Source organism: Ostrinia furnacalis, unplaced genomic scaffold (assembly GCF_004193835.3).
Source record: "Ostrinia furnacalis isolate ACB-3 unplaced genomic scaffold, ASM419383v2 OfSCF1217, whole genome shotgun sequence".
NCBI lineage: Eukaryota > Metazoa > Arthropoda > Insecta > Lepidoptera > Crambidae > Ostrinia > Ostrinia furnacalis.
In genome coordinates this window covers 187,842-212,220 of record NW_021131456.1, presented here as the reverse complement: position 1 = coordinate 212,220, position 24,379 = coordinate 187,842, and the positions used below count along the sequence as shown (strand labels likewise).

The 24,379-nt window shown below is 41.2% G+C and overlaps 3 protein-coding genes across 3 annotated transcripts; all 3 read left to right on the top strand.

Moving 5' to 3' along the window:
* Positions 1-176: 176 nt before the first annotated feature.
* On the top strand, positions 177-6,436 carry LOC114351860 (uncharacterized). The gene is made up of 10 exons (XM_028303203.1): positions 177-345; positions 536-662; positions 3,365-3,570; positions 3,644-3,932; positions 4,009-4,315; positions 5,028-5,153; positions 5,317-5,355; positions 5,439-5,650; positions 5,758-5,940; positions 6,008-6,436. Exons 1-10 carry the CDS (start codon positions 263-265, stop codon positions 6,137-6,139), a joined length of 1,704 nt encoding a protein of 567 aa, XP_028159004.1. The 5' UTR covers positions 177-262; the 3' UTR covers positions 6,140-6,436.
* A 5,418-nt stretch (positions 6,437-11,854) lies between these two features.
* Positions 11,855-17,021, top strand: LOC114351889 (lysosomal aspartic protease-like). Its single transcript, XM_028303234.1, has 9 exons — positions 11,855-13,411; positions 13,573-13,693; positions 14,229-14,352; positions 14,495-14,613; positions 14,837-14,946; positions 15,018-15,104; positions 15,337-15,493; positions 16,100-16,306; positions 16,587-17,021. The coding sequence occupies exons 1-9, from the start codon at positions 13,344-13,346 to the stop codon at positions 16,833-16,835; spliced, it is 1,242 nt and encodes a 413-aa protein (XP_028159035.1). The 5' UTR covers positions 11,855-13,343; the 3' UTR covers positions 16,836-17,021.
* A 1,365-nt stretch (positions 17,022-18,386) lies between these two features.
* CatD (cathepsin D) lies at positions 18,387-24,299 on the top strand. The gene is made up of 10 exons (XM_028303206.1): positions 18,387-18,543; positions 18,616-18,699; positions 18,814-18,940; positions 20,504-20,627; positions 20,819-20,937; positions 21,017-21,126; positions 21,465-21,551; positions 21,683-21,839; positions 22,635-22,841; positions 23,697-24,299. The coding sequence occupies exons 2-10, from the start codon at positions 18,638-18,640 to the stop codon at positions 23,856-23,858; spliced, it is 1,155 nt and encodes a 384-aa protein (XP_028159007.1). The 5' UTR covers positions 18,387-18,543; positions 18,616-18,637; the 3' UTR covers positions 23,859-24,299.
* Positions 24,300-24,379: the final 80 nt, after the last annotated feature.

Below are 24,379 nucleotides of genomic sequence, written 5' to 3'. Positions count from 1 at the left end.
GTTTACATGGTATTAGTTTATGGTGGCATGTACCTATTTCATATCTATTTTAGTGTGTTAATTTACTTTTCAAAAGTTGTTTCACGTAATATCATAGCGTAATAAATGCTTAAATCGTCATAAACATAAAATATTTTTTTTTAGTTTGATTCATAGACAAACAAAGCCACCTCTTGCACAACCGCGAACATTGTGCGAGCGCGAACATTTTTGACAGCGAACAACGACGAACACGGAATGTCTCCCTCAAAATCGTAAATAAATGGCCACCGTTGTTATTACGTTTTTCCTCTTCACTCGATATTGTGTTTATAAAATGGACGCCGATTGCATAGACAGACGAAGGTAAATGCGTTGATACTAATAAATCATTGTAATGAAGTGATTTTAGAAAATTGTGATACAAATCAAAAATGGGTCGTTGACAGAAAGTTTCGCGCCACTGTTTATTGCAGCAGTGTTTCAGCTTCAGACGCTTCAGTTGAGCCCGCGTCTCTCGTCAGTAATGTTATCAATAAGAGGACGCTATTTTCAGGGATCGTATTTTGTCCCGACGCGAGAAACGCTGGAGCATGAATTCACAAAGACTAGAAGAGATCGTGGCGGAGCTGATGAAGCCCATCAGCGACGTCCGCCGCAGCTTCGACACGGACCTCGGCGCGGTGAGTGCCCGACTCCAGCTTGCCGCTCTTGGCTCACGATGCTCTTTAACCACCTATCCAAAACATACATTTTTCATAAATTCATCACAATAAATTAGTATGACAATTTATGTACTATTCTTTCATTACCGAAACTACAGATTTGACCAAAACCATGTATGGGACTGATGTCATATACCAGTTAATAAATATTATTTTGTGATTCCCATTGCATTACCTACCTAACCTCAATGTAACTATATAAGTTTAAGACTGCATTGCATACTATCTAAATATTAATCAGGGAGTCTCAAGTGTATCTTTTATTTATTTATTATCTTTGCTTCTACTTATAATGTAGTATTTCTTGGTGTGCTGCCTTAAACTCCATTAATTGCTCGAAGGTTTAAATATTATTTATTTACTGAGACTGACAAATGGTTGTGGTCAAGTGTTAGTCAAATCTGTGCAGTTTTTCTCTCCAGTGCATGCACTTACTGTTTGGTAGGTAGTAGTTATTGTGGTTGAAATAATATGGAGTAACAATTTAGATGATTTATATTTTAGATTTCAGGCCAAAGAGTATGAAAAAACTTTAAATTGCAATATAGACATGTTATTATAGCTATAACCTATGCTTTATGTAGAATAAGTTTTTGAAGTCTTTTGATAAACTTCAAAGCAAATATGCAATGGGCTGGATCACTATATTGCCTTGGTAACGTGCTGAAACTCTATCAGCTATGTTAAGTACTAAACCTCATATGATAACGGTTAACTGCTCATAAGCGGTGAGCACAGATCTATGCCAGACACAATGACTCACATCGTGGTCTAGAATCACTGCATACGATCAGAGGTGGAATTGTGTAAAGTAATCGTTATCATTTGACAGTTCAAAACATACAATTATTCTGTCAAATGCTTTGTTTAACTGACTTTATCGTACGTTATGAACTGTCAAATGGTTACGATTGCTTTACAGAATTCCACCTCTGTTAAGAAATAGTATGTGATATAGAGAACATTTTCATTATTGTGAGTAACAACAATTTGTGAACAATATTCCATTTCATTCCAATGACACAAAGCCTTCTGGTTCTTGGGCTATTTTTTGTTTGTATCATCATTCTAATGTGTAAAATTGTCTAGTTTTGTACTATAGATTTTTTTAAAAACAAAATGTTATCTATGAGCACTTATCTTGTCAACTTAATTTTATTAATGAGAAAATCCTTTAGATACATTTGTAATTCAAATTGGACTGCTTGCTAAATAATACTTAACTTAAAACATTACCAGTCAGTAGAGTTTAATCAGTCATTGACACATTTTGTTTGAAAATAAAAACTTACACATTCTTAAATAAAATTTTATCTCATTTTAATACCATCTGTTGCAATTTCACTAGAATTTTTAGTTAAAAGTAAAATCATGGTTATACCGTTATATTAGTATAGTATGCCCATCTATTTATTACATTATATTAAAATGCTAGACCAGAAAAGGATAATTTTAGGTCACAATATTGTGTGACCAAGGCCAACCTCAGAGTTGAGCTATCACTTCTGAATCCAAAGTAAACATAACTGCGTTTAAAAATCTGCAAATATTGTCTGAAATGATAAAACATTTTTCTTGTAAAATTCAGTCTTGTGACTCAACATTTCTATACCAAATTATGTACAGACAGCACAGCACATCAGACTAGGGTGAAAGTACCACTAGTTAACTTAATGCATGAAAGGTGTAGATGCATAGAAAACCTTCATTATTTTTAGTGTGTTCATTATCACTTTAGGGTTTTACTAGGGAATGTCCAAAGTAATGAATGATTTATACTTGTAATTTTCATATTTATTAGGAACAGATATTTTTTCAAAATGTCCCTTTGCTTGACCACTATGTGCCAACCAATTGCAGCAGACATTGGTCTTGGTCTTTCTCAATTGTCTCTATTATAACCCACAATCATAAATTATTTGTTAGCCAGTTGCTGTCTTGTTATATGTATTAGAAAAATATACATTTTCATATCTACATATAACATGAGAGAGCTGGGTTCCTTCCAAACTTTCATTTTTTCAATTCTTTCAGGGCCAAAGTGCACGGTCTTCTTCACAGGTCCAATCTATCTCTATCAAAATTGTTAAAATTATTTTTAAATCTAAATTAGTACAGTCAACAGATATATTTTCATAGGTATTGTGCTTAAATATGATTTAGTAAATTTATGTCAAGAGTTCAATAACCTGTGGTGTACCGTAACTCATAAAATTTGTTCAAACAATGCTTTGCACTTGTTTGCGCACAGGTGTGCCTTACAGGCTAATGAGCGAGAGATCTCAATACATACATTGGGGGATAAATGTCCTTATTTATTTATTTATTCCAGGTTTTTTTATTGCCATAGTAAACATTGCCATTATTTTTGCTCGTTTAGGGTTTTAACTCCTCGTCTTTCGATAATGAGACCGTATTAATATCAATAATATTATTCGTTGCATCCCTGATTAGCGTTTATTGAGTTTGCGCGAATTGCGAGTAGGTGGACCTGTTGCGTTCTGAAATTCGTCATCTTTTTCGCTTATACAATTATCTCTCGCAATATAAATTCTTAATGATTTTATCACTCAAGTCAACTCATGGCGAGGGACAGACGTGAACATCGTAATGGTTTTTGTCGAGTTCCGAGAATTAATTCTGTACACGTTCCGTGTCAGTTGTTGGAGGAATACCTGACGGAGGCGGGCCTGCACGCGCTGGAGGCGGGCGAGGGCGACGACGAGGTCGCGGCCGCGGGCGCCGCGCCCAACTTCGCCGAGCTGGCGCTGCTGCTGCAGCACTCGGCCAGCCTCTACGGCCGCAAGGTGGACTGCCTCTACCAGCACGTGCTGTCCGTCAGCGACGCGCTGCAGCAGAGCGCGCTGTGAGTACCGCCCGCCGGCGCCGACCGCACCCGCGCCACAGACGTTGACACGTGGTCACCGGTCCGTCCGCAGGGAGCTGGAGCGGAGCGCGCTGGAGGCGGACGCGGAGGCGGAGGGCGCGGGCGGCGCGCGCAAGCGGCGGCGCGCCTCGGCCGCGCAGGCGGGCTTCGCGGCGCTGGAGCTGGCGCCGTGCCCGGGCGCGCTGCGCGAGCCGGCCGCCGCGCGCCCGCCGCCCACGCTGCCGCGCGCCTACATCGAGCTCGAGCCGCGCCAGCCGGGCGCCGCCGACCGCCCGCTCACCGACTACGACGCCGAGCCCGTGGGGCTGCTGGCCGACTTCCACGTCTCGTGGCGCCTGCAGGTACGTGCGCCCCCCCCGCGCCCGCGCCGTCCGTCGCCGTCGTCGACGAGCTGACCGAATCGAATCCGCTCCGCAGAACGGCACGCTGGTCGACGAGCTCGAGGGCTGGGGCGGGGCCGCGGGCCGGAGCCTGCGGCCGATCCCGCTGATGGAGCTGCAGGCGGCCGTCGAGGCGGCGGCGCCGCCCGCGCTGCCGCCCTCGCCGCCGGACCCGCCGGCGCCGCCGTCGCGCGAGCCGTCGCCGGCGCCGCTGTCGCCGGTGCCGCTGCACGCCAGCACGCCGCTGCCGCCGCCCGAGCGAGTCAAGAAGGAGAGGAAAAGGAAGATGGACGGCAGCACGGACGATTTGGTCGGAGGGTGCTTCAAAATTATGTTAAATAAAGGTAATCCGGTAAAAACAATATTTTTAATGATATATTAATTTTAGTTATTTTTTTACTTGTTAAATCATTCGTAGTGAATTTCAGACCTCGCTGTAAAACCGCTCTGACGAGTTGGAAATAAGTAAATTTAAAACGTGTATGCATACATACTAATAGTAATAATATAAGCCTTTATTCAGACATACAGAGTTTAAAATTGATTGAGTTTAATATTATTCTAATTGACACTTGTCTGTGTGCCTTTTTTGGCAAAGGCCTCCTCCAACTGTTTCCACTCTCCTCTATCTCCTGCAACTGTTGCCCATCCACCTCCAGCTGTGGCCTTTATTTCATCTACCCATCTTCTTGGTGGCCTTCCCCGTTTTCGCTTAAAATGCCTTGTGAACCAGTTCATTGTAGATTTAGACCATTTCTCTTTTCCTCTAATTCCCTCCGAAATATTTACCTCAGAAGCATAGATACTAGTAATATAAAAAATAAAACACTCGAATTGAGAACCTTCTCCTTTTTTTTATGTCGGTTAAAAAGTTGGAAAAATTTAACTGCAATCGCATATTAAAAGCCTGCGTAACGCCAACAGCAAATAATTCTCAGGCTGCTTTCGAACGAATGTTATTCGAAAACTTGAAAAACGTGTAGAAAAAAATAAAGTACTCGTGAACACATCAAAAGTTACAGAACAGATGAGCAGGAGTGTCGTGTGTGTCCACAGAGCTGCGGCGCAAGCTGCGCAAGCGCTCGGAGTTCGGCGTGGAGGAGGCGTGGGTGCGCGGCGTGGTGGCGGCGCGCCGCGCGCTCGTGCGGGCCCTGCGCGCGCGCCTGCGCCTGCCCGACACACGTACGTACCCCCCCGCCCGCGCGGACCTTGTCGGTCGACGTAACAACTTGCACCGTTCGTTTATTTATCTATCAGATACACCGACACCGACAGTCACATGCGGTACGTACTTATTTAATCGACGCGGGGGACGCTTTGCACTCATTCAATTAATTATTTGCAGATTTCCGCGGTTTCGACGAGAGCGATCTCGACATAGGAGGTGCGTTCACCGTTCTGTTTTTTTTATCGAGCGTTTTTTTTAATACGTCCATCGCTCATCTCCTCCTTCGACGCCTCCCGCAGGTTTCGCCGGCTGGAGCTCCGGGGAGGCGGCCACGGCGCTCGAGTGCCGCTCGGGCCTGGCGACGGCGGCGGCCACGGCGGAGGCGGCGGCGGCCGAGGGCGACAGCGACGACGACGGCTTCTTCGAGCGCAGCTCGCTCGGCGACTCCGACGCGTCGCGCGTCGACGACTCCTCGCTCGCGCCCCCGCCGCTCGCCGCGCCCGACGATTCGGTGAGGCGACGCCCGGGGCCTTCTCCGGCGCGAGATAAAGATGAACACATTTTTATTCACCGAAACATCAGCAGCGTCTCAAAGCTCACCCGTGTCCGTCCGTGCAGGGCGCGTGGTCGGCGTGGCAGGCGGGCGTGCTGGCGCGCGCGGCGGCGGGCGAGGCGCGCGGGCTGGACGTGCGCGAGCTGGCCGAGCGCGNGGCGCCGGCGCTGCCGTGCGACGCGCTGCTGCGCGCGGCGGCCGGGCGGCGCGCCGACGTGCCGGGGCTGTTCCTGGCCACGCTGTTCCTGGTGAGTGCTCGCGGGCCCCGCGCGCGGTGCCGGCCGCCGCCGCCGCTGACGCTCCGTCGTGTTGCAGGCGAACGCGGGCAACGTGGAGGTGCAGCAGGGCGCGCCGCTGGCGCTGAACGCGTTCTCGGTGCGGCTGCTGTCGGCGGACGCGGGGCTGTACGCGGCGGCGGCGCGCGACGACCCGCACTTCCTGCGGTGAGCCGCGGCGGCGCCGGGAGCGACGCGCGGGACGGAGCCGCGTCGACGGTCGATGTGACGTCGTGTCGTGAAATATGAGCGAGCTGAATGTGTCGGAATCGCCGATCAATCGATGGAACGGATGTCGTTTCGTTACCGAGAATAATATTTGCAACGTCGACCGTCGAGTAGAAAAATCGCTCGTTCGTTTTCCGCTGCAGGAGCACCGCCCTCCGCTCCCCAGGCTGGCGAAAGGGGTTGGGAGGGAGAACGACATATTTAAATGTTACACTCGAAAGGAGGCTCACGGCTGTGAAGTTAATACATACGACACGTAACGCTAGCAAATATTTGGTCGACAGAGACACACAAAAGTGTAAGCAGTGACCTGGTGAATAATGACCCAACATATCGACTCTAATGGTGCCTAAAGACACTGCATTTTTAAGCACTTTGATGATCTTGTGCTCTGTGAAATAGTCATACAAAATCTTACTTTAAAAATGCAGTTACTGCATTTGCACTACCATTATAACTGATAGTAAAAAACTATTTCTTTGAACCCAAAATAATCTCTGTTAGTAGAAGATCCGAATTAGAAGCTGCCTGCGCCCATCTAAATATACAATAACGCAAAGGTGACTGACATAGTGATCTATTAACGCACAGCCCAAACCACTGGACGGATCGGGCTGAAATTTAGCATGCATGATGTTATGACGTAGGCATCCGCTAAGAAAGGATTTTACGAAACTCCATCCCTAAGGGGGTAAAACGGGATTCACGCGTACGAAGTCGCGGACGGCCGCTAGTCTGCTTATACCATGAAAAGTATTTTAAATTAATCTTACGTCCGTATTCACAAACATTACTATAGGCACAAGTTCACACACGAACCAACCACAGAGCTGTATTCAACGCTGTGCGTTCGATTTGCTTTTTCACTTAAGTAGCTTCTTTTGTGAATACGGGTGTGAGTATGGGTCGACGCTGTGTAGGTTTGTTGTCGACACGACAAGAAGAAGTATGTTAAAAAATATATCCGAAGTTGGTTGACTAAAAAAATCGTGGCGAGACTATTAGTACATAGAGATTGAAAATTACATTTCGTACCGATATAAAATCAAAACATTTATAGGTGAGTATTTCTCAAAAAAAATGTACATTTTGAAAAAAAAAAGTGTGCTTTGAAACAGTTCAAAAGTTTTATATTTATAAATCATCACACAAAAAAAACACACACACAATTTTGAAGGATGAATATTAATCTTTAAGATAACGAAGAATTATAGCTATAATCCTACTTATTACCAAATATTTAGATATTTTAAAAATAGTCCTTTTTTACCTTTCATACAAAAACCTGTTTGCCACCCTAGCTTTTTCATGTGTTTTTGTTTCATAAAATGCGATACGTAAGTAAATTATTGTAAATTTCTTTGTATTATCGTTCTACAGTAATCGCAGTTTCTGTATCAAATTGATTTTCTATGGGGTGTCATAATGAATTGGCAATTTAAAGCAAAAAAACAAAATGAGTCGCTCTCATTTACTATTTCGTTATTTACTCTTTAGTTACGATTTATTTCTACTTTCCCATGGTTTCTGAACAATTCCGTATTTATTTTACACGGACAACAATAGCTGCACTCTGAATGGCTGTTGGCCTGACGTCTCCGCCATAACATCTATCGCGAAAATTAGTGAAAACGTGTGTGTTTTGTGGGATTACTTTTTCGTAACAGGCAGTAAAATCAGCGATTTTATATAGAACGGTAAGTCTTCATTTAACCATTTTTTGTAATACGTGTGGTACGAACATTTAGTAAGCTTTTATATTTGCTGTAACAAATTTTATCAAAAAAATACTTGTTTCTGATCTCATTTTGTCTAATATTTCGTTACGTTTTTTACGAATTTCGTTACGTTACGAAAAAGTACAACATAATGCTGAGTGTATACTGTTATTACCTGACTAAGCATAGTAATATTCACTACTTAATTTATTTCAAAAAATATAGAGCGTCAATAACAAAAGGATTGGATACTATCTGCTTTACAGAAGTGCCACCAGCAAAAAATAATCAAATCATTTAGATTACGTTTTTATGTGATTACTTCTTTTGTTTTTTTAGGAATGCCGCCAAAAACCAATGCCAAAAGGCAAAAAGCTTACAGAGATCGACTCAAAATGGATAAACATGATGGAACAAAAATAATTTTATTAAAATAGTATGAATGATTACTCCCTTATCTTATTTCTAACCCCTTAATATTACCCCGTATTTGGGTGCATACTTACAAATATTTCGAATTGAATAAATTTAGAGCATTTACAATATTTCGCCAATGTATAACAAGCCTTATGGCCTTACTATTTCGTTACTACCGTTTCGTTACGTACATTTTTTTTGAGAAATACTCAGGTACATCATTTTTCATGATGCAGTTGTTTATGCCTACTGTAAAATTTTATCTAATGAAGCTATTTGGCGTTTTTATCTGCCTACCCAGTAGGCAGTAGGTAGTAGGGTCAGAAAAAAGATAGCCTAACCAAATTTAATTAATAATAGGATTATGGCCAGGATATTTTTAAGCAACCACCCACTCGCGACATATTTTTAACATGCTAAAATTGATTTAAAATTATTTAAATTAAATAAAGATGGTTGCAGATCGCTTCTAGTTCAGATCTTAAACCTTAATAATATAATAACTTACAAAACGATTTGTATATAATGATAAAAGTATATTTGTAAATATAGAATCATTTTAAGAGTATATTTTCTTATAAGATTATTAGATTAATATAATTGTTGATGATTTGTACATATAAAATAAGTGGACAAATTATGGAAAAGGGTATCATTATATAACTGGCTATACAGGCGTAGTAGCATTGTGCGGAATATTCCGAAATCAGAAAATACAGTCCAGTATTAGTGGAATTATTTTAGGAAGTTTTATTTAGCTCTCCTTACATTGTGCCCTTTGGGTCCTATTTCAGAGGCCACAGATTAGTGTTTAGTGAAGCTCTGAATACTGTTTGGCCTATGGTCAGTTCAGTGCACTCTAATTGCTGCTTTTCTTTCTACATTATTTACTTTGTTTCAGGAATTCCATTCTTCTAAAAGCAACCCTTGTTAAGAACCAATAGCATAGACAAGAAATATATCTGTCATAAATAGTTTTGGATGATTGATATTGATCGTATGACATTTTTAGTCACAAAATGTATTTTGGTGATGAGAAAAAATATGGTAGCTAATTAGTTAAGTAGTCACTGTTTACATTGTTAAAATCTATTAATTATTTTCTATTTATGCATACAAAGAAAAATAACTATACTATACAGCATGCAGTGTCTCAAAATTAGCACGTCAGACTGACACCATGGGTAGATGAGCCTAAACACATCAAACAAGTCTATTTAGCCCATTTTTTAAGTAACTATTTTTTCATTTAATATTATTTGGGTCGTTCTACTTTTAAGGTCTTAACCATGAAAATAAATAAAGGAAGCTATTTAGTACATTTCATACGACTGAAATGTAGGAAAGTTACCATAGATTCGGTATCTGTACACCAGCAGCTCAGTTTTTTATCAAAACTTATATTTTTTGCGTTTTACTAGACTAAGATGGAAAAAAATGTATCCTTCGTCACGAAATTCAGTTGTTTAAAACTCGATAAATTAAAAGAAATTTCAATAGATATATGCATTTATTCTTACAAAATCTCAGCTTAAATCAGTCTTGGACAATTGGTAGTTAATCGTTATTTAATCAGGTAACAATTCCATAAAAATCAACAGTTTGTCCCTTTCGTCACATTTACACCTTTAAAACTTAACAAAAATCAATTATTTTTCTCTTTTATAAAGTTATATTGAAAAAGTAGTATTACACACTAAAAACCAAGTATTACACGACATAAAATGAGTTACAAAAAGAGTTAACACTCGCATTTTTGTTGTTTAAGAGATAATATTTATAAGGGGACGAGATCAAACTCTTCCTTACGAAGGAGACGTAAATGTGATGAAGTAGACATCTAACACTTAATAATCAATCTAACTTGAAAACTAATGAGTGTCTCAGCCATTTTTCATTAAGCCATTAAGCACAGGCATATATTTGCTTATTACTAAAATAGATACTGAAAAATATGAGGAAAATCAGTAAAAACCTACACAAATAGGAACTGAAACTAAGAGTATTAAAGAAAAAAAAAACATTTCAAGAACTACTTCAACTGGTTTACTAAACGAATACAAAATTCGTATACCTTTTTCTGAGGTGTTTTTAGTGTTCTTAACATATTATTTAACTGCACAAAGGACACATCGTTTAGATGTAGGATCACCTGTTACGAAGGATACGTGTGACGAAGTATACAATTTTCCAAAAGGTCAATAATAATCGTAAATAACGATAATTTGGATCGAAAACTATACTTTATCTTAAAGATTACTTAAAAACAAANTCAACAAATTATTTCTAAAAAGCGTAATAGTTCTAAGCAACACCTAATGGGGACATGCCGTTTTAGCTTTGTTATAAAAGTTTGAAGTCATTTTTTTAACACAGTTAAATTGTAACTGAAACTTAGTGTAACTAGATAATCTAAACAGGTGTTATTAACTTTATTTAAATAAAATAAATGATAGTTTCTTCATTTTGTATTATAGTATTAACCTTCGTTAATGTGGGGACAACCTTATTTTTGTGATGGACTCTAAAAGTAGAACCACCCATTTATTATTAAACAATGTTTCAACAACATTGATTTGGGCATACATATCAAGTCATATTTCAAAACTCAACAAACTTCTATGGATATTAATAACTATATTGGTCATATCTCAAAACTTATGAAACTTTCCTATGGACATATTAGCCTTGTTCCAGGCGTCTTAGGTCCAGCTACCTCCAGTGTCTAGTGTGACGTGCTAATTTTGACCTCCTGTATATTTAATGCCGTCCTCATCAACTTAGTCGGTATTTAGCCATTGTACATAATGTAAAAAGCTATTAAGTACACTTATCTTACGGAGGCTATTTGAAAAAACTGTTTGTAATTATGAGTTTAAGTGTGTTAGTTCATTTTTAACCGATAAGTGTAACAATGGTTGTGTACCTCAGTAGGTATTTACTAAATAATACTAACTTGACCCAAGGCATCTCACTTTATAAAATTCCAATTTATACAGGATGTTTGGCGGAAAGTTAGGCAAACTTCGGGGGTGTATAGGTAAGGCCATTTTAGGAATACAAGTTCGCCCATTTGACCCTAAGTGAGCTACTTTTTTTAAATTGGTATTTTTATTTTTTCTGGCCTAAAAACTACTTCAATTTTTTTTTCTAGCGTATTTTCAACCGCTTTTTTTATCTAATATGTCTTTAATCAAATAAAATAAATTTCAGATCCTGATAAGGATTGGATGGCTAGTTATGAGCCGCCAAAGTTTAACAAAAGTACAAACCACGATAAAAAATTAAACTTAAAATTCCATAAAAAAATTAAATGTGATAATGGATTGGTAATCGTCTTAAAAACATCTCTAGCTTCTCTTCTTTCCAATGACATATCACATGTAGTAATTAGATAGTGAAATTCATCAAAAATCCCAAGTTTATGGAAGAAAATGAAATAATAATACAAAAATTATCCATATTTTTTTTTCCACAACGAGGAAGCTCTTGGCCTGTATCTATTATTATTATTATCTATGTATCGACTAAAAAAAGTAGCTCACTTAGGGTCAAATGGGCGAACTTGTATTCTTAAAATGACCCTACCTATACACCCACGAAGTTTGTCTAACCTTCCGCCGAACACCATGCCTTAGGAAACATTATCCTTAAAAACAGGCAGTACATGTTTAAGCGAGGTTTACATGTCTCTTTGTATGATGGAAACACTTGTATACTTACTTATAAATATAAATGATATCGTTTCTCAGTAGAACTCCCATTCGATTAGTACGTTACTAATTAACTTAAATCGTACTTAGAGCTGGTCTCGCATTACTTCTAATCCGAATCCGTCAAAATACGGATCTAGAGAAATAACTAGCTAACTCTAGAAAAGACGGAAATGTAATCTAGTGTGTTCAGTGTACGCTACCGTACAGAAATTGTTCTGTGACTACTCTGGCTGGACCTTATTTTCATGGATACGGATCGGATGTAATGCGAAATAGCTCTTATAGTGAATATCTTAGATTTCTGTACAAGGGGTCATTTTGCGAGATCTTGTGCCTTAGTGCAGCGAGGAGTGCGCTGAACACGTAGTATATTACTAACTAAAGTCGGCTGTACTGCCGCCTAGCCTGTACGAGTATTGTGTTGTTTTAAGATCGTACGTGTACATTTGGCCATAATCAACCACATAAAAGTAATATTGCGAGATTGGTTGTCTTGGTAGTACATATTGATTTAATTATTATGTGTGTAAATCAAATTAAATTAATTGTTATTCATTTAAAAACTAAAGACTACCGACAAATTATATGAAATGGTTTTATGATTGTGATCTTTTTAAAATAAACTAAAAATTCATACTACATATTTATTTTTCTCTTAACTCAACACTTTTATAACTTTCAGTAAATGCATGTGCTTATCGCAGGACAATAGATTATGCATATTTCAATTATTCAATCGTCGTATATTTAAAACAAGAATAAAATTGACATTTTTTCCATTCTGAATTACTGTTGCACAATTTGACTTAAACAATCAATACAACGCAAGTTATGTAAAAGCTTGTAAAAACGAATAACTAAGTACCTACCTAATTATCCCGTCAAATAAATCGGACTGGAACCTATAAACGACAAGCATTTAATTTCAACTTATTTAAGCGTGACTTTGTCTTAACACGTGTATGATGGCACGCTACTCGTTTCGTGATCGTTTCATCGATTTAAAATCCTTAATAATTATTTCAAGGATTATATAACACGGTATGATTATTTTGAATACATAAATGCCACGGAACGGCTAAAGAAAAAGCTACTATGGCTGAAAAGATAAGAAGCCAGTGCTGTTATTTATTTCGAAGATTATATTAAAAAGCTGAAACGTCTGACAGTTCAATTTTGGCGCGCGCGCACCTTTTGGTTCCCATTTGGTTTTTAGCTGTCGCTGTTTATAGACGAGGAGCTTTAAAAATATTTTTACATCGATAACTCGAAGATAATTTCGGATCTGTTTTTAATAATGGGAAAAATAATAATAAATTTTATCCTCTTCATATTTATCGCCGGTTGCTCGGCTAACTTTATGAGGTAAGAGTTGTTAATAATGGGACAGTGTTCCACAATATTTTTACTGCAAAAATATGCTAACTTAGCAAAACAATAGTGGCAGAGGTATTCCACACTTCGACAAGCTAGTTGTGATACACGGTACGGGGCGGAGCCTATACTGATGTGTGGTCCGTGCGCAGACTGCCGCTGTTCCGGTTCCCCAGCATACGGCGGCTCATGCACGAGGCGGGGCTGGACCTGGGCCTGCTAAACGCGCGCGCCGACGACCTCACGCCCGTCCGCCTCTCCAACTACCTCGATGTGAGTGCGCTGTTTAAAATCATTATCCATACTCTTCACTTGTTGTTTTATATCGAGACCTATGGTTAAATTTACATTTAGAATGTAATCAAATTTTATTGTTTTTAGTAATATTTTGCTGGTGTCATCTTGTTAGTGATGTAAATCCCAATCCCAACTAATCCCAACTAATATTATAAATGCGAAAGTAACTCTGTCTGTCTGTCTGTCTGTTACGCTTTCCCGCTTAAACCTCGCAACCGATTTTGATGAAATTTGGCATAGAGATAGTTTGAGTCCCGGGAAAGAACATAGGATAGTTTTTATCCCGGTTTTTGAAACAGGGATGCGCGCGATAAAGTTTTTCTGTGACAGACAAAATTCCACGCGGGCGAAGCCGCGGGCGGAAAGCTAGTTTATAAATAAGAAGATAATAGAAAAAATATTAATAACTAAAATTCATTTCTTTCATACAATAACAAATCTGTTAAAATCTGTCAATAAATTAGATAAGGTTGAACGCATTTCCTTAGACTAATCATGGCGTCTTGCGCAGGCGCAATACTACGGGCCCATCACGATCGGCTCGCCGCCGCAGACGTTCCGAGTGCTGTTCGACACCGGCTCGTCCGACCTGTGGGTGCCGTCCAAGAAATGCCACTACTCCAACCTTGCCTGCCGTTAGTATACCAATTCTTCCCTACCGATCGGCGCGCACATGCCAACAGCATTAGTACACCATTGGGTTTTCGGTTTTGGTACCAAAAGATGAGTCAACGGAGAACGATACGTAATATTTGATTAAACGTAAATTTTGTCCAGTTCTGCACAGGAAGTACGACAGCAAGAAGTCGCACACGCACCGCTCCAACGGCTCGGAGTTCGCCATCCACTACGGCTCCGGCAGCCTCTCCGGCTTCCTGTCCACCGACGACGTCACCGTGAGTGCTTCATTATTTATTTATATGCCAGCTGCGCTGTTGAGATGAGCTGCGCTTCTCTTTATTGTACCACTATTGTACCACAGCATCTCTGTGCATAAATGATCTAAACCTTTTTAATCTGTCCCATACCTTTAGTGGCTTTGCTAACTTTGTGACTAGATCGCGCAATGTAAAATGTCCAAGGATTTTCGACCTCAGACGTGTGTGTGTGTGTGCGCAGGTGCAGGGTCTGCGCGTGGCGCGGCAGACGTTCGCGGAGGCGCTGCGCCAGCCGTCCGTGGCCTTCGTCTCCGCCAAGTTCGACGGCATCCTCGGCATGGCCTTCGCTAGGTGAGCGCCGCGACAAGGAAGCGTGTTTAGTCTAAATTTCGAATACTTTAACGTGTTTTGTTGTTTTGCAGCTTGTCCGCGAACGGCTTGACGCCCGTGTTCGAAAATATGGTGAACCAGGACCTGGTCAAACCTGTGTTCTCTTTCTATCTCAACAGGTAAACCTTTGAAATTTATTCTTCTCTGTTTATTATACTGTAACTACCGTGAAGCATGTTAAGAATATGAGACCACCGATAAATCGTTAGGCCGCTTTGAGTGGACAACAACTGCGGAACAGATACCGCACGACGCACTCGTGTGTCACTGCAAGCCAATCGCTGAATGGATGCCTACATTTAAAAAAAAGAGTATTGCATAAAATGAGTGTCATCATGAACGTTAACCCAGGGACCAAACCGCGAAAGAGGGCGGAGAGCTCATCCTGGGCGGCTCGGACCCGGCGCGCTTCCGCGGCCCCATGCACTACGTGCCGCTGTCGCGCGCCTACTACTGGCAGCTGGCCGTGGACGCCATCCGCGTCGGGCACCACGCCTTCTGCGTCGACGTGAGTACACCCGGCAATTATTCTAGTATCCGTTTCCTTCAGCGAAGAGTAACGGAGAGGACTGATGTAAAACACGTGTCTCGTTGCCTTGAAATTATTTCATTTGAATCGCTTCACGTGAAACATCTGTTCTTACGGTAAATACGACACAAATCCAATACAGTTTGGCAGGCAGAAAACGTGAATCGGAGCGTTGACGCACGTTTAAATGGCATCACGAAAAATTTTAACACTTGCACAAACAAATAAAAAAAATACTTACTCACTAACATAACAATTTAACACTGGCAATCGATGCATTATCTGTCTTTTTTCTGAGTTGCACCATCTAAAAACAGTAACTTTATCGATAGTAAATTATAAGTATCCGGTGCTTTTTGTATGTAGCTTAACAGATTTTACCCAGCGTAAATATTTAGATACTAGAACGTCGAGTTTTTGTAATGTTTTCCAAACAGTAACGCTCAATTTCTCGTAAACGGTTCGATGCAAAAAATTTTGACTCACGCTGTATAATTTTAGCAGAACATTTATGTTGTGGTATTAGGCACAATGATAATAATTTGGCGAATACAAAATGAATTAACGAAACACACCGGACCGCAGGGCTGCCAGGCGATCGTGGACACGGGCACGTCGCTGGTGAGCGGGCCGGCGGAGGAGGTGGCGCGGCTGCAGGCGGCGCTGGGCGCGCGGCGCGCCGGCCGCAGCCACTACGAGCTGGACTGCGGCGCCCTGCGCGCGCTGCCGCCCGTCACCCTCACGCTCGCCGGCCGCCGCTTCACGCTGGAGCCCAAGGACTACGTCATCGTGGTGCGCCCCGAACGTGTTCATTCACAGGCTTCCGAAATGAGAAGATCCGCTAGATGGCGGGACGTGGATGTGGGGTCTGACTGCTGCGTGATTGGTGGATTTTGACATATCTGTCGATATCATGTCAAAAATAACCAATCATGCAGCATTCGGACCTCGCGTCTACGTATTGCCATCTGGCGGATTTTTCATTCGCGAAAACCCTCATTGAAATATTGGCGAGAAAATCTATGAATGAATATCGCCGGCGAAATTTAGTTTTGATCGGTGCGACTTTCAGATGGACGGCCGGTCCGATGAGCCCACGTGCCTGTCGGGCTTCATGGGGCTGGACGTCCCGCCGCCCAACGGGCCGCTGTGGATCCTGGGCGACGTGTTCATCGGCAAGTACTACACCGAGTTCGATTTTGGCAACAAGCGCATCGGATTTGCCCCCGCCGTCAACGGCGGCTCCGAAGAAGAGACAGGCAACACGGAGGACGAATCACAAGAAACGGATCAAGACTCTTCAACGAGTGAAGAAATATAGGCTTTTCATTACATATAAGTCTATTTTTTTACGGGTCATCATCACACCTAACCAACCATATACTATGTAATTAAGTATGACTTATTCATGTTTCCTTGATCAACCATCAACTAGGCCTAACTAGGCTAACTAACCCGAATTAGGCTCAACCACAGAATAGTAATTGGCTTATTCTACTATTCCCCGTTGACAATTCAAATTCAAATCTTTATTGCGTACTAAGTGACAACGTCAACGGGGATTTCATATTGCAGGGAACAGGCTTACTGTCAGATGTTATCTAAATTATTTTAGAGTAATTGAAATTAAAAAAAAACTAATCTCTAAATTGCATAAAGATATCGTGTGAGTGAAGTTACTTGACCTGCCCCCCTAGACAAAACGCACTTTTTGATCGAATCGAAAATCGAATCCGTCAAATTCCATACAAAAAAGGGGCTTTTCGACCACTTTTCGACTGGTTTGCGATTATAATGGCACTTTGTCTAGACCCACGGATATAATATTTTTTTTTGTTTATTCATTTATTGCACATTAGATAAATCCTACTAATATGCGAAAGTTTGGATGTCTGGATGGATGTTTGTTACTCTTTCACGCAAAAACTACTGAACGGATTTTGATGAAACTTTACAGTATTATTGTTTATAACCGAGAATAACATTATAGGCTATAATTTATGTGACAAGACAAACTAATTTCACGCGGGTGAAGCCGCGGGCAAAAACATGCCTAGATACAGTAGTGCATAAAATGAATCATGCCTAGGCGCAGACCACCGACTTAGTTGGCCGCGAGCTAATTTGTATGAAGAATCATACATCTCTATACTGATCAATAGGATAGCCCGCCCGACCCAACTCATCAATCAGCCAACTGAAAATCGGTGGTCTGTGCCTAGGCTAACAGCGACCGATAGGAATCCCTGTAACTTTATGTTATGTAGTATAAGAAAAAAAATTAGCTACAGGATGATATTTTATAGCGTTAAAGCTGCAATTTTCGATGTATTCATCGTACACACATACACCTTCGGCTGGCAAGGCAAAACGCCACTGGCCCCCTACCCCAAAGTGCCCAAAGGGCCCCAGGTTTTTTCTAAAATCAAAATCAAAAATATTTATTCAATTTTAGACCACAAGTGGCACTTATGAACGTCAAATATAAAAAAAGAAAAGGTACGTTAAACGTTAGGTATATTAGCGCAAATAAATAAGTTGTGGTTCACAATATTTAAATAACACAAATCAATCGGAATACTATAGACGCAAACTCGACAAGATACAAATCATTGCTTGTGTTGATTGTGGTGTTGATTGCCTCAATATTATTAGATCTAACCTGCGACCACTACCTTTGTTGAGAACAAAGTTTTTGATGTTCTAATGCGTTCCGCATTGCGCGTTACTTAAAAAAGTGCTATTTTATAAATTATTGGAGTCGGTCGAGAAACTTATGAATCAAAAAATTCCGCATAACATGGCTTAAAAGATAAGATGCCAGTGTTGTTTTTTTTCCTATTAAAAAGCTGAACTGTCACTTGCTGTTACTTGTTGATGGTTGAATTGAAATTTTTCTGAACTTTGCTTTTGCTCATTGGTTGTGGAACTAAATTTGATTAGTCATTTGGCAATCGTTTTTCGCTGCGGACGAAGACTATTGCGTCCATAATTATTTCTATGCGGTGATTTGTAACATTCTGTTGAAAGTAAGATACTATGCGATTCATTATTTGTTTTGAGCTTGGAACGCACTTTTACATTGTTTTCTTGCATTCCAGAGCCGCGTTTGGCAGAGCGATCATGGGGAAATTATTATTCCTCCTCTTCGTGTGCATTACCGCTTGTGCGGCAGATTTTATGAGGTGAGCATTGTCACTGCAGCATCACGGTTAATGAAAATTTACCTCGGGTTTTATACAGCCTGTAATAAAATCATAAAAGATTTGTAGTGAGCGTTGTGTATTTTTTCCGTTCAGAATACCTCTGTACCGGTTTCGGAGCGTACGGCAGCACCTGCACGAGGTGGGCACGGAGCTGGCGGCGCTGCGCATGAAGTTCGCGGCGCGCGGGCCGGCGCCCGAGCCGCTCTCCAACTACCTCGATGTGAGTCCACACACCGTATCACCCACACCTAGAGCCGTCCACGCAGGGCAAAGGCTTCCCACAAGGATTTCAACAACTGGTTCTGCGCTGCCTGAATCCATACAAACTGGTTCTTGCACATTCATTAACCAGCAAGGATTTCACTCCTTGCATACATAGTTTATTTATTCCTGCCTGTTTATTAAATGTGTCCATTATTTATTGCTCATAATAATTTATATGTCTAATTATAATTAAAAGACCTTTTATTAAATATAGCAGCAATCATCTATTGGAAACAATGCCTATCATTAAAATAATAGTAGCATGCCAAGTATTTGAATTGCGACTCAAATAGTCTGCTACAATGCTTAGGAGAGGTGAATCCAACAAATACTCTACTAACAAGCATGTTTTATGCAATTAAATTTATTAATAAGGTCCCTTAGGTTTCATCCATTGACAAGTGTTTATTCTCAAAGAAGTTTCATAAGCCTCAATTTGTAAATAAACATTTTATTGTTTGCCTAAAATACATATTATTATTATTTAGTGACTCTTGTTGTGTTATCAAGAGTTCCAGTTTGAGGTCATTGAGTTCGGTCACTCTAACAAGTGAGTGTTGATAACCTGGTACGTTATCACTGCGCTGTAGGTAAATAATCACAAATATATATATTATTTAAGTGTACTCTTGACTAGTTTATTTACCATATATCTTGTAAATATGTATTTAACTTGTTTAAAGATATTAAGTTTCTTATACTTTATGACTATTATGTTGGTTTATATCTAAAACATTTTCAAGTTATTTCAAAGCAAGTACTGCTATTATTAACTCTTAATTAATTACCTGTTTCCTGAGTGTTGTATTGTCTACATTTATTGTCATTACAGGGACAATAATGTTGATAATAATAAGTACTAATTAAATAACAATACCATTACACCCTTTAAATTATTTTATCTGATATAAGTTCTTTGGGAATAACTCTTGATGAAAATCGAGATTTTTTGTTTTTAATATAAAATTAATATACTAGCTTATGCTTCGCCTTTGTCAGCATAGATTTAAATAAAAATAGGCTTAACTAAATTACCCAATTAAGCCAGTAAGCCAGCCCTATTCAGATGTAAAGTAACTTTTTTTAAAATATAAATCTGTCTAGTAGTTTTTGTGCAAATTACATATTTTATGTCCATCCATCCACCCTGAAGATAATAATAATGATGAACCATCAACATCAGACATGACTTACGGCTGCGCTGCCGCTCGCTTCGCCTCCATGCCTACATCTACAATCCAATTAGTTGGTTTACCTAGAAATATCCAACACAATGAGCAAAGTATTGCTCAATTACTGCATTATCCAGCAGTGTTTTTCTGATGATTATAATTTTTGAAACAAAGGAAAAAAAATTGTTTGCTTTGATTATGCTTTATAAAAATAAATCTCGTTCTCTATAATTTTGTTTTCATTCAGAACGTTTCCTGAATCGTCAGGAGTCATTATTGAAACTGAAATGTAAACTGTTAGGTAGCACGGTCGTTTCATGCCGCTCACGAGTCGCCTCTACCTTCAGGCGCAGTACTACGGGCCCATCACCATCGGCTCGCCGCCGCAGAGCTTCAAGGTGGTGTTCGACACCGGCTCCTCCAACCTGTGGGTGCCGTCCAAGAAGTGCCACTACACCAACATCGCCTGCCGTGAGTACAGCGGGCCCCGTGCTGCGCTAGCCTTCATTGGCCGTTAGACTAGAGTCAGATTGGCTTAACCTACATTTTAGTACTACGGATTGACAGATATAGTGGTAAATCGTCAATAGGGTTCCTCATTTTTCGTGGTCCAAGGCTTAATTTGTGGTTTTTCATCTATCTTATATTTCCGTTCTATGCAGTGTTGCACAACAAGTATGACAGCAACAAATCGAAGACCTACATCAAGAACGGCACGGAGTTCGCCATCCACTACGGCTCCGGCAGCCTCTCCGGCTTCCTGTCCACCGACGACGTCACCGTGAGTTAACGATCCAAAGCAAATGAATCGTTCATTAGTGTCAATATTCGAGGGTCATGTGCTCGGCGCGTGTCGGCAGGTGGGCGGCATCCGCGTGCAGAAGCAGACGTTCGCGGAGGCGCTGTCGGAGCCCGGGCTGGCCTTCGTGGCCGCCAAGTTCGACGGCATCCTCGGCATGGCCTTCAGCAGGTGAGCGCGCCTCGCCTCTTTGTACTCTACGTCTACAGTTCTCTTCCTAATTATGAGTCATAATAGCCTAGGTGACAAAATTTCAATAATTATTCGATTATGAAAAAACACGTGTCCAATATTTTTTTATTACCTGTCTGACCGACTAAATAGAATTTAGATTTCAATAACATCCACTCATCATCGATCGAATTATGCGCTGAAGCGAGTTCGATAACTGTCATTGACCGTTGCACGCTTTGTGTGACCGCAACTACTGACGATGTATTCTGATAATCACAAATAATTATAGTACGTAGTGCGCACGCTTCGATTGTACTAACGCTCGCATGTTGCAGCATCTCGGTGGACGGCGTGACGCCCGTGTTCGACAACATGGTGCGCCAGGACCTGCTCAAGCCCGTGTTCTCCTTTTACCTGAATAGGTTAGTGTATTTCCATTTTCCTTTATTATTTGTAATACATTTTCTTTATTCAGCTCTCACGAGCATTCTGTCAGGGGCGCGTCTCGCGCACCACACCGTTTAAATAATAACATTCGTTGATATCGCTTCAGGGACCCGGCGGCGGCGCAGGGCGGCGAGATCATCCTGGGCGGCTCGGACCCGGCGCACTACCGCGGCAACTTCACGTACGTGCCCGTCACGCGCGCCGCCTACTGGCAGTTCCGGATGGACGGCGTGCGCGCCGGCGACCACGCCTTCTGCGCCAACGTGAGTGCTCGCTGCCCGCACTAACTGCGCCCACAGACATGGATACCATAGATACTGCAAGCAGCTCGTCAAAGCGTGACGTTCCGATATGTCCAAATGGACATACATGGTATAGTGACGTAGACGTTATTTTAACATCGATTTGGTCAATCGTTACATTAGATCGTAAAGAAAACGGGTCGTTTGGAAAATCTTATTTAAATTCAAAAGTACCTGACCTAGCTTTATGAAACAAAGCGTATTGGCAAGATTACGCTGTTTTACATTTTGACTTAGTTTTTATTTTATGAAAGTAGGTCATCAGTGGATCTAGAGTTCTAGACATAGTACACATTATAATCGCAAACCAGTCGAAAGGCCTTTTTTGTATGGAATTACAACGGATTCGATTTTCGATTCTATCAAAAAGTGCAACTTATCTAGAGGGGCAGGTACTAGGATAATTTTTGTGACTACGAGTGCAGTATGATTATTTTTACATTGCGGCAATCACTAAAAGTCGCCAAAATGACACAAATGACGTTAAGAAATGAGGGTTTTCGCGTTTGAAAAATCCACCAGATGGTTGTTTTTGACATGACACTGACAGATATGTCAAAATCCACCAATCACGCAGCAGTCAGACCCTACATCCACGTCCCGCCATCTGGCGGATTTTTCAATCGCGAAAACCCTCATTGGCACGCTCGTTTTCATATTATCTAATAAAATTGACATGCGGCATCTATCCATGTCTGTGGCCCGCGTCCGAGCTCATCATCGCGGCGTCTGACTCGCGCGGTCCGCACTCCGCAGGGCTGCCAGGCGATCGCGGACACGGGCACGTCGCTGATCGGCGGGCCGGCGGCCGAGGTGGCGGCGCTGAACCAGGCGCTGGGCGCGTCGCCGATGGCGTTCGGCCAGTACGTGTTCGACTGCGCGCTCGTGCCGCGCCTGCCGCCCGTGTCCTTCAGCCTCGCCGGCGCCACCTTCACGCTCGACGGCGCCGACTACGTGCTGCGGGTGAGTGCCGCGCTCCGCACTGTATGCGCACTGATGTTTATAAAAATCATTGCACTGCAAGTCTTTTTTGCAGTAAGCCTAGGCGCAAACCACCGATTTTTTGTTGGCCAATAATTGGGTCGGGCTGTTGATCGGTATGGAGATGTATGAAAGTACGCACATTACACCGATTTGGTATCGGCCAACGAAAAGTCGGTGGTCTGCGCCTAGGCTAAGTCTTACCTGGCAAAAAAAAAAACAGTAGCGCATACATCATAGACGTTACCGTTCACACGTAGACGATTTTTTTAATTTATAGTTTTCAAAGCCTTTTCTTTATTTTACATTTAAAAAATAGGATTTTTCTATGTTCATGTAGTGATGTATACAGATTTACAGGGTGGAAGATGGAAACATTGAATTTTTTGATAGATCCAGTTTATTCTGTAACCTATATATTATTGATACCATTTAGAGCTCATGAAGCACTTTCAGGATCCATAACATTTTTTTTGATATCTTGTATAGTTCAGAAATAATCGAGTGAGATCACTCATCGTTTCCACCCTGTATGAACACATCCTAATAATATTATTATAAAGGTGAAAGTTTGTATGGATGTTTGTTACTCTTTTACGCAAAAAATACTGAACGGATTTGGTTGAAACTTTACAGTATTATTATTTGTGTAACCCAGATTAACATATTATAGGCTATAATTTATGCGAATCTGTGGCACTAAATTTCACGCGGGTGAAGCCGCGACCAAAAGCTAGTTCCGTATAATCGTAATTCAATCGATTTGTAATCTACTCAGAATTCGCTGAAAGATTTGAGCCAGGGTAACAATATCCACGTGTTCCGTTGCCCCGGCAGGTGTCGCAGTTCGGCAAGACGGTGTGCCTGTCGGGCTTCATGGGGCTGGACATCCCGCCGCCCAACGGGCCGCTGTGGATCCTGGGCGACGTGTTCATCGGCAAGTACTACACCGAGTTCGACGTGGCCAACAAGCGCGTGGGCTTCGCGCCCGCCGTCTGACCGCCCGGCCGCGGCCGTCGCGTTAGGTACTCGAGCCTGACCGCCATCGAATTTGTTTTGTAGAAGGGATATTTTTGTCAATTCCATCGGTTCACTCCGGACACCAACCTATGATAATTATTATTATGTGCTTTGTATCATTTCTATGTAAGTAGTGGAAGTAGAATTCCCTCATAGTAGATTAGATGTATGTGTAGTTAGTATACTATAATGGTAGATTCATCGTAGCTCCTCACATACAAGTATGTCACAGATATGTATTTTATATAATCATGCTAGTTTTAGATGCAGATACACTAGTTTGTATATTTTGATAACCAAAGAAATGTAAGACATTTTCAACATAAATTTATATGCTATGCATCAGTTTATTCCTATAATGTGATTTAAATTTTTACTTTTTACTCTGCAATAAGATGTTGCTAGAATTTATGTTTAATCGGACATCCATGACAATATTATTTTACCTAGTGATGGTCTATGTTTCGTTATTTTTACTTTGTGCAGAATAAAGGTATAAA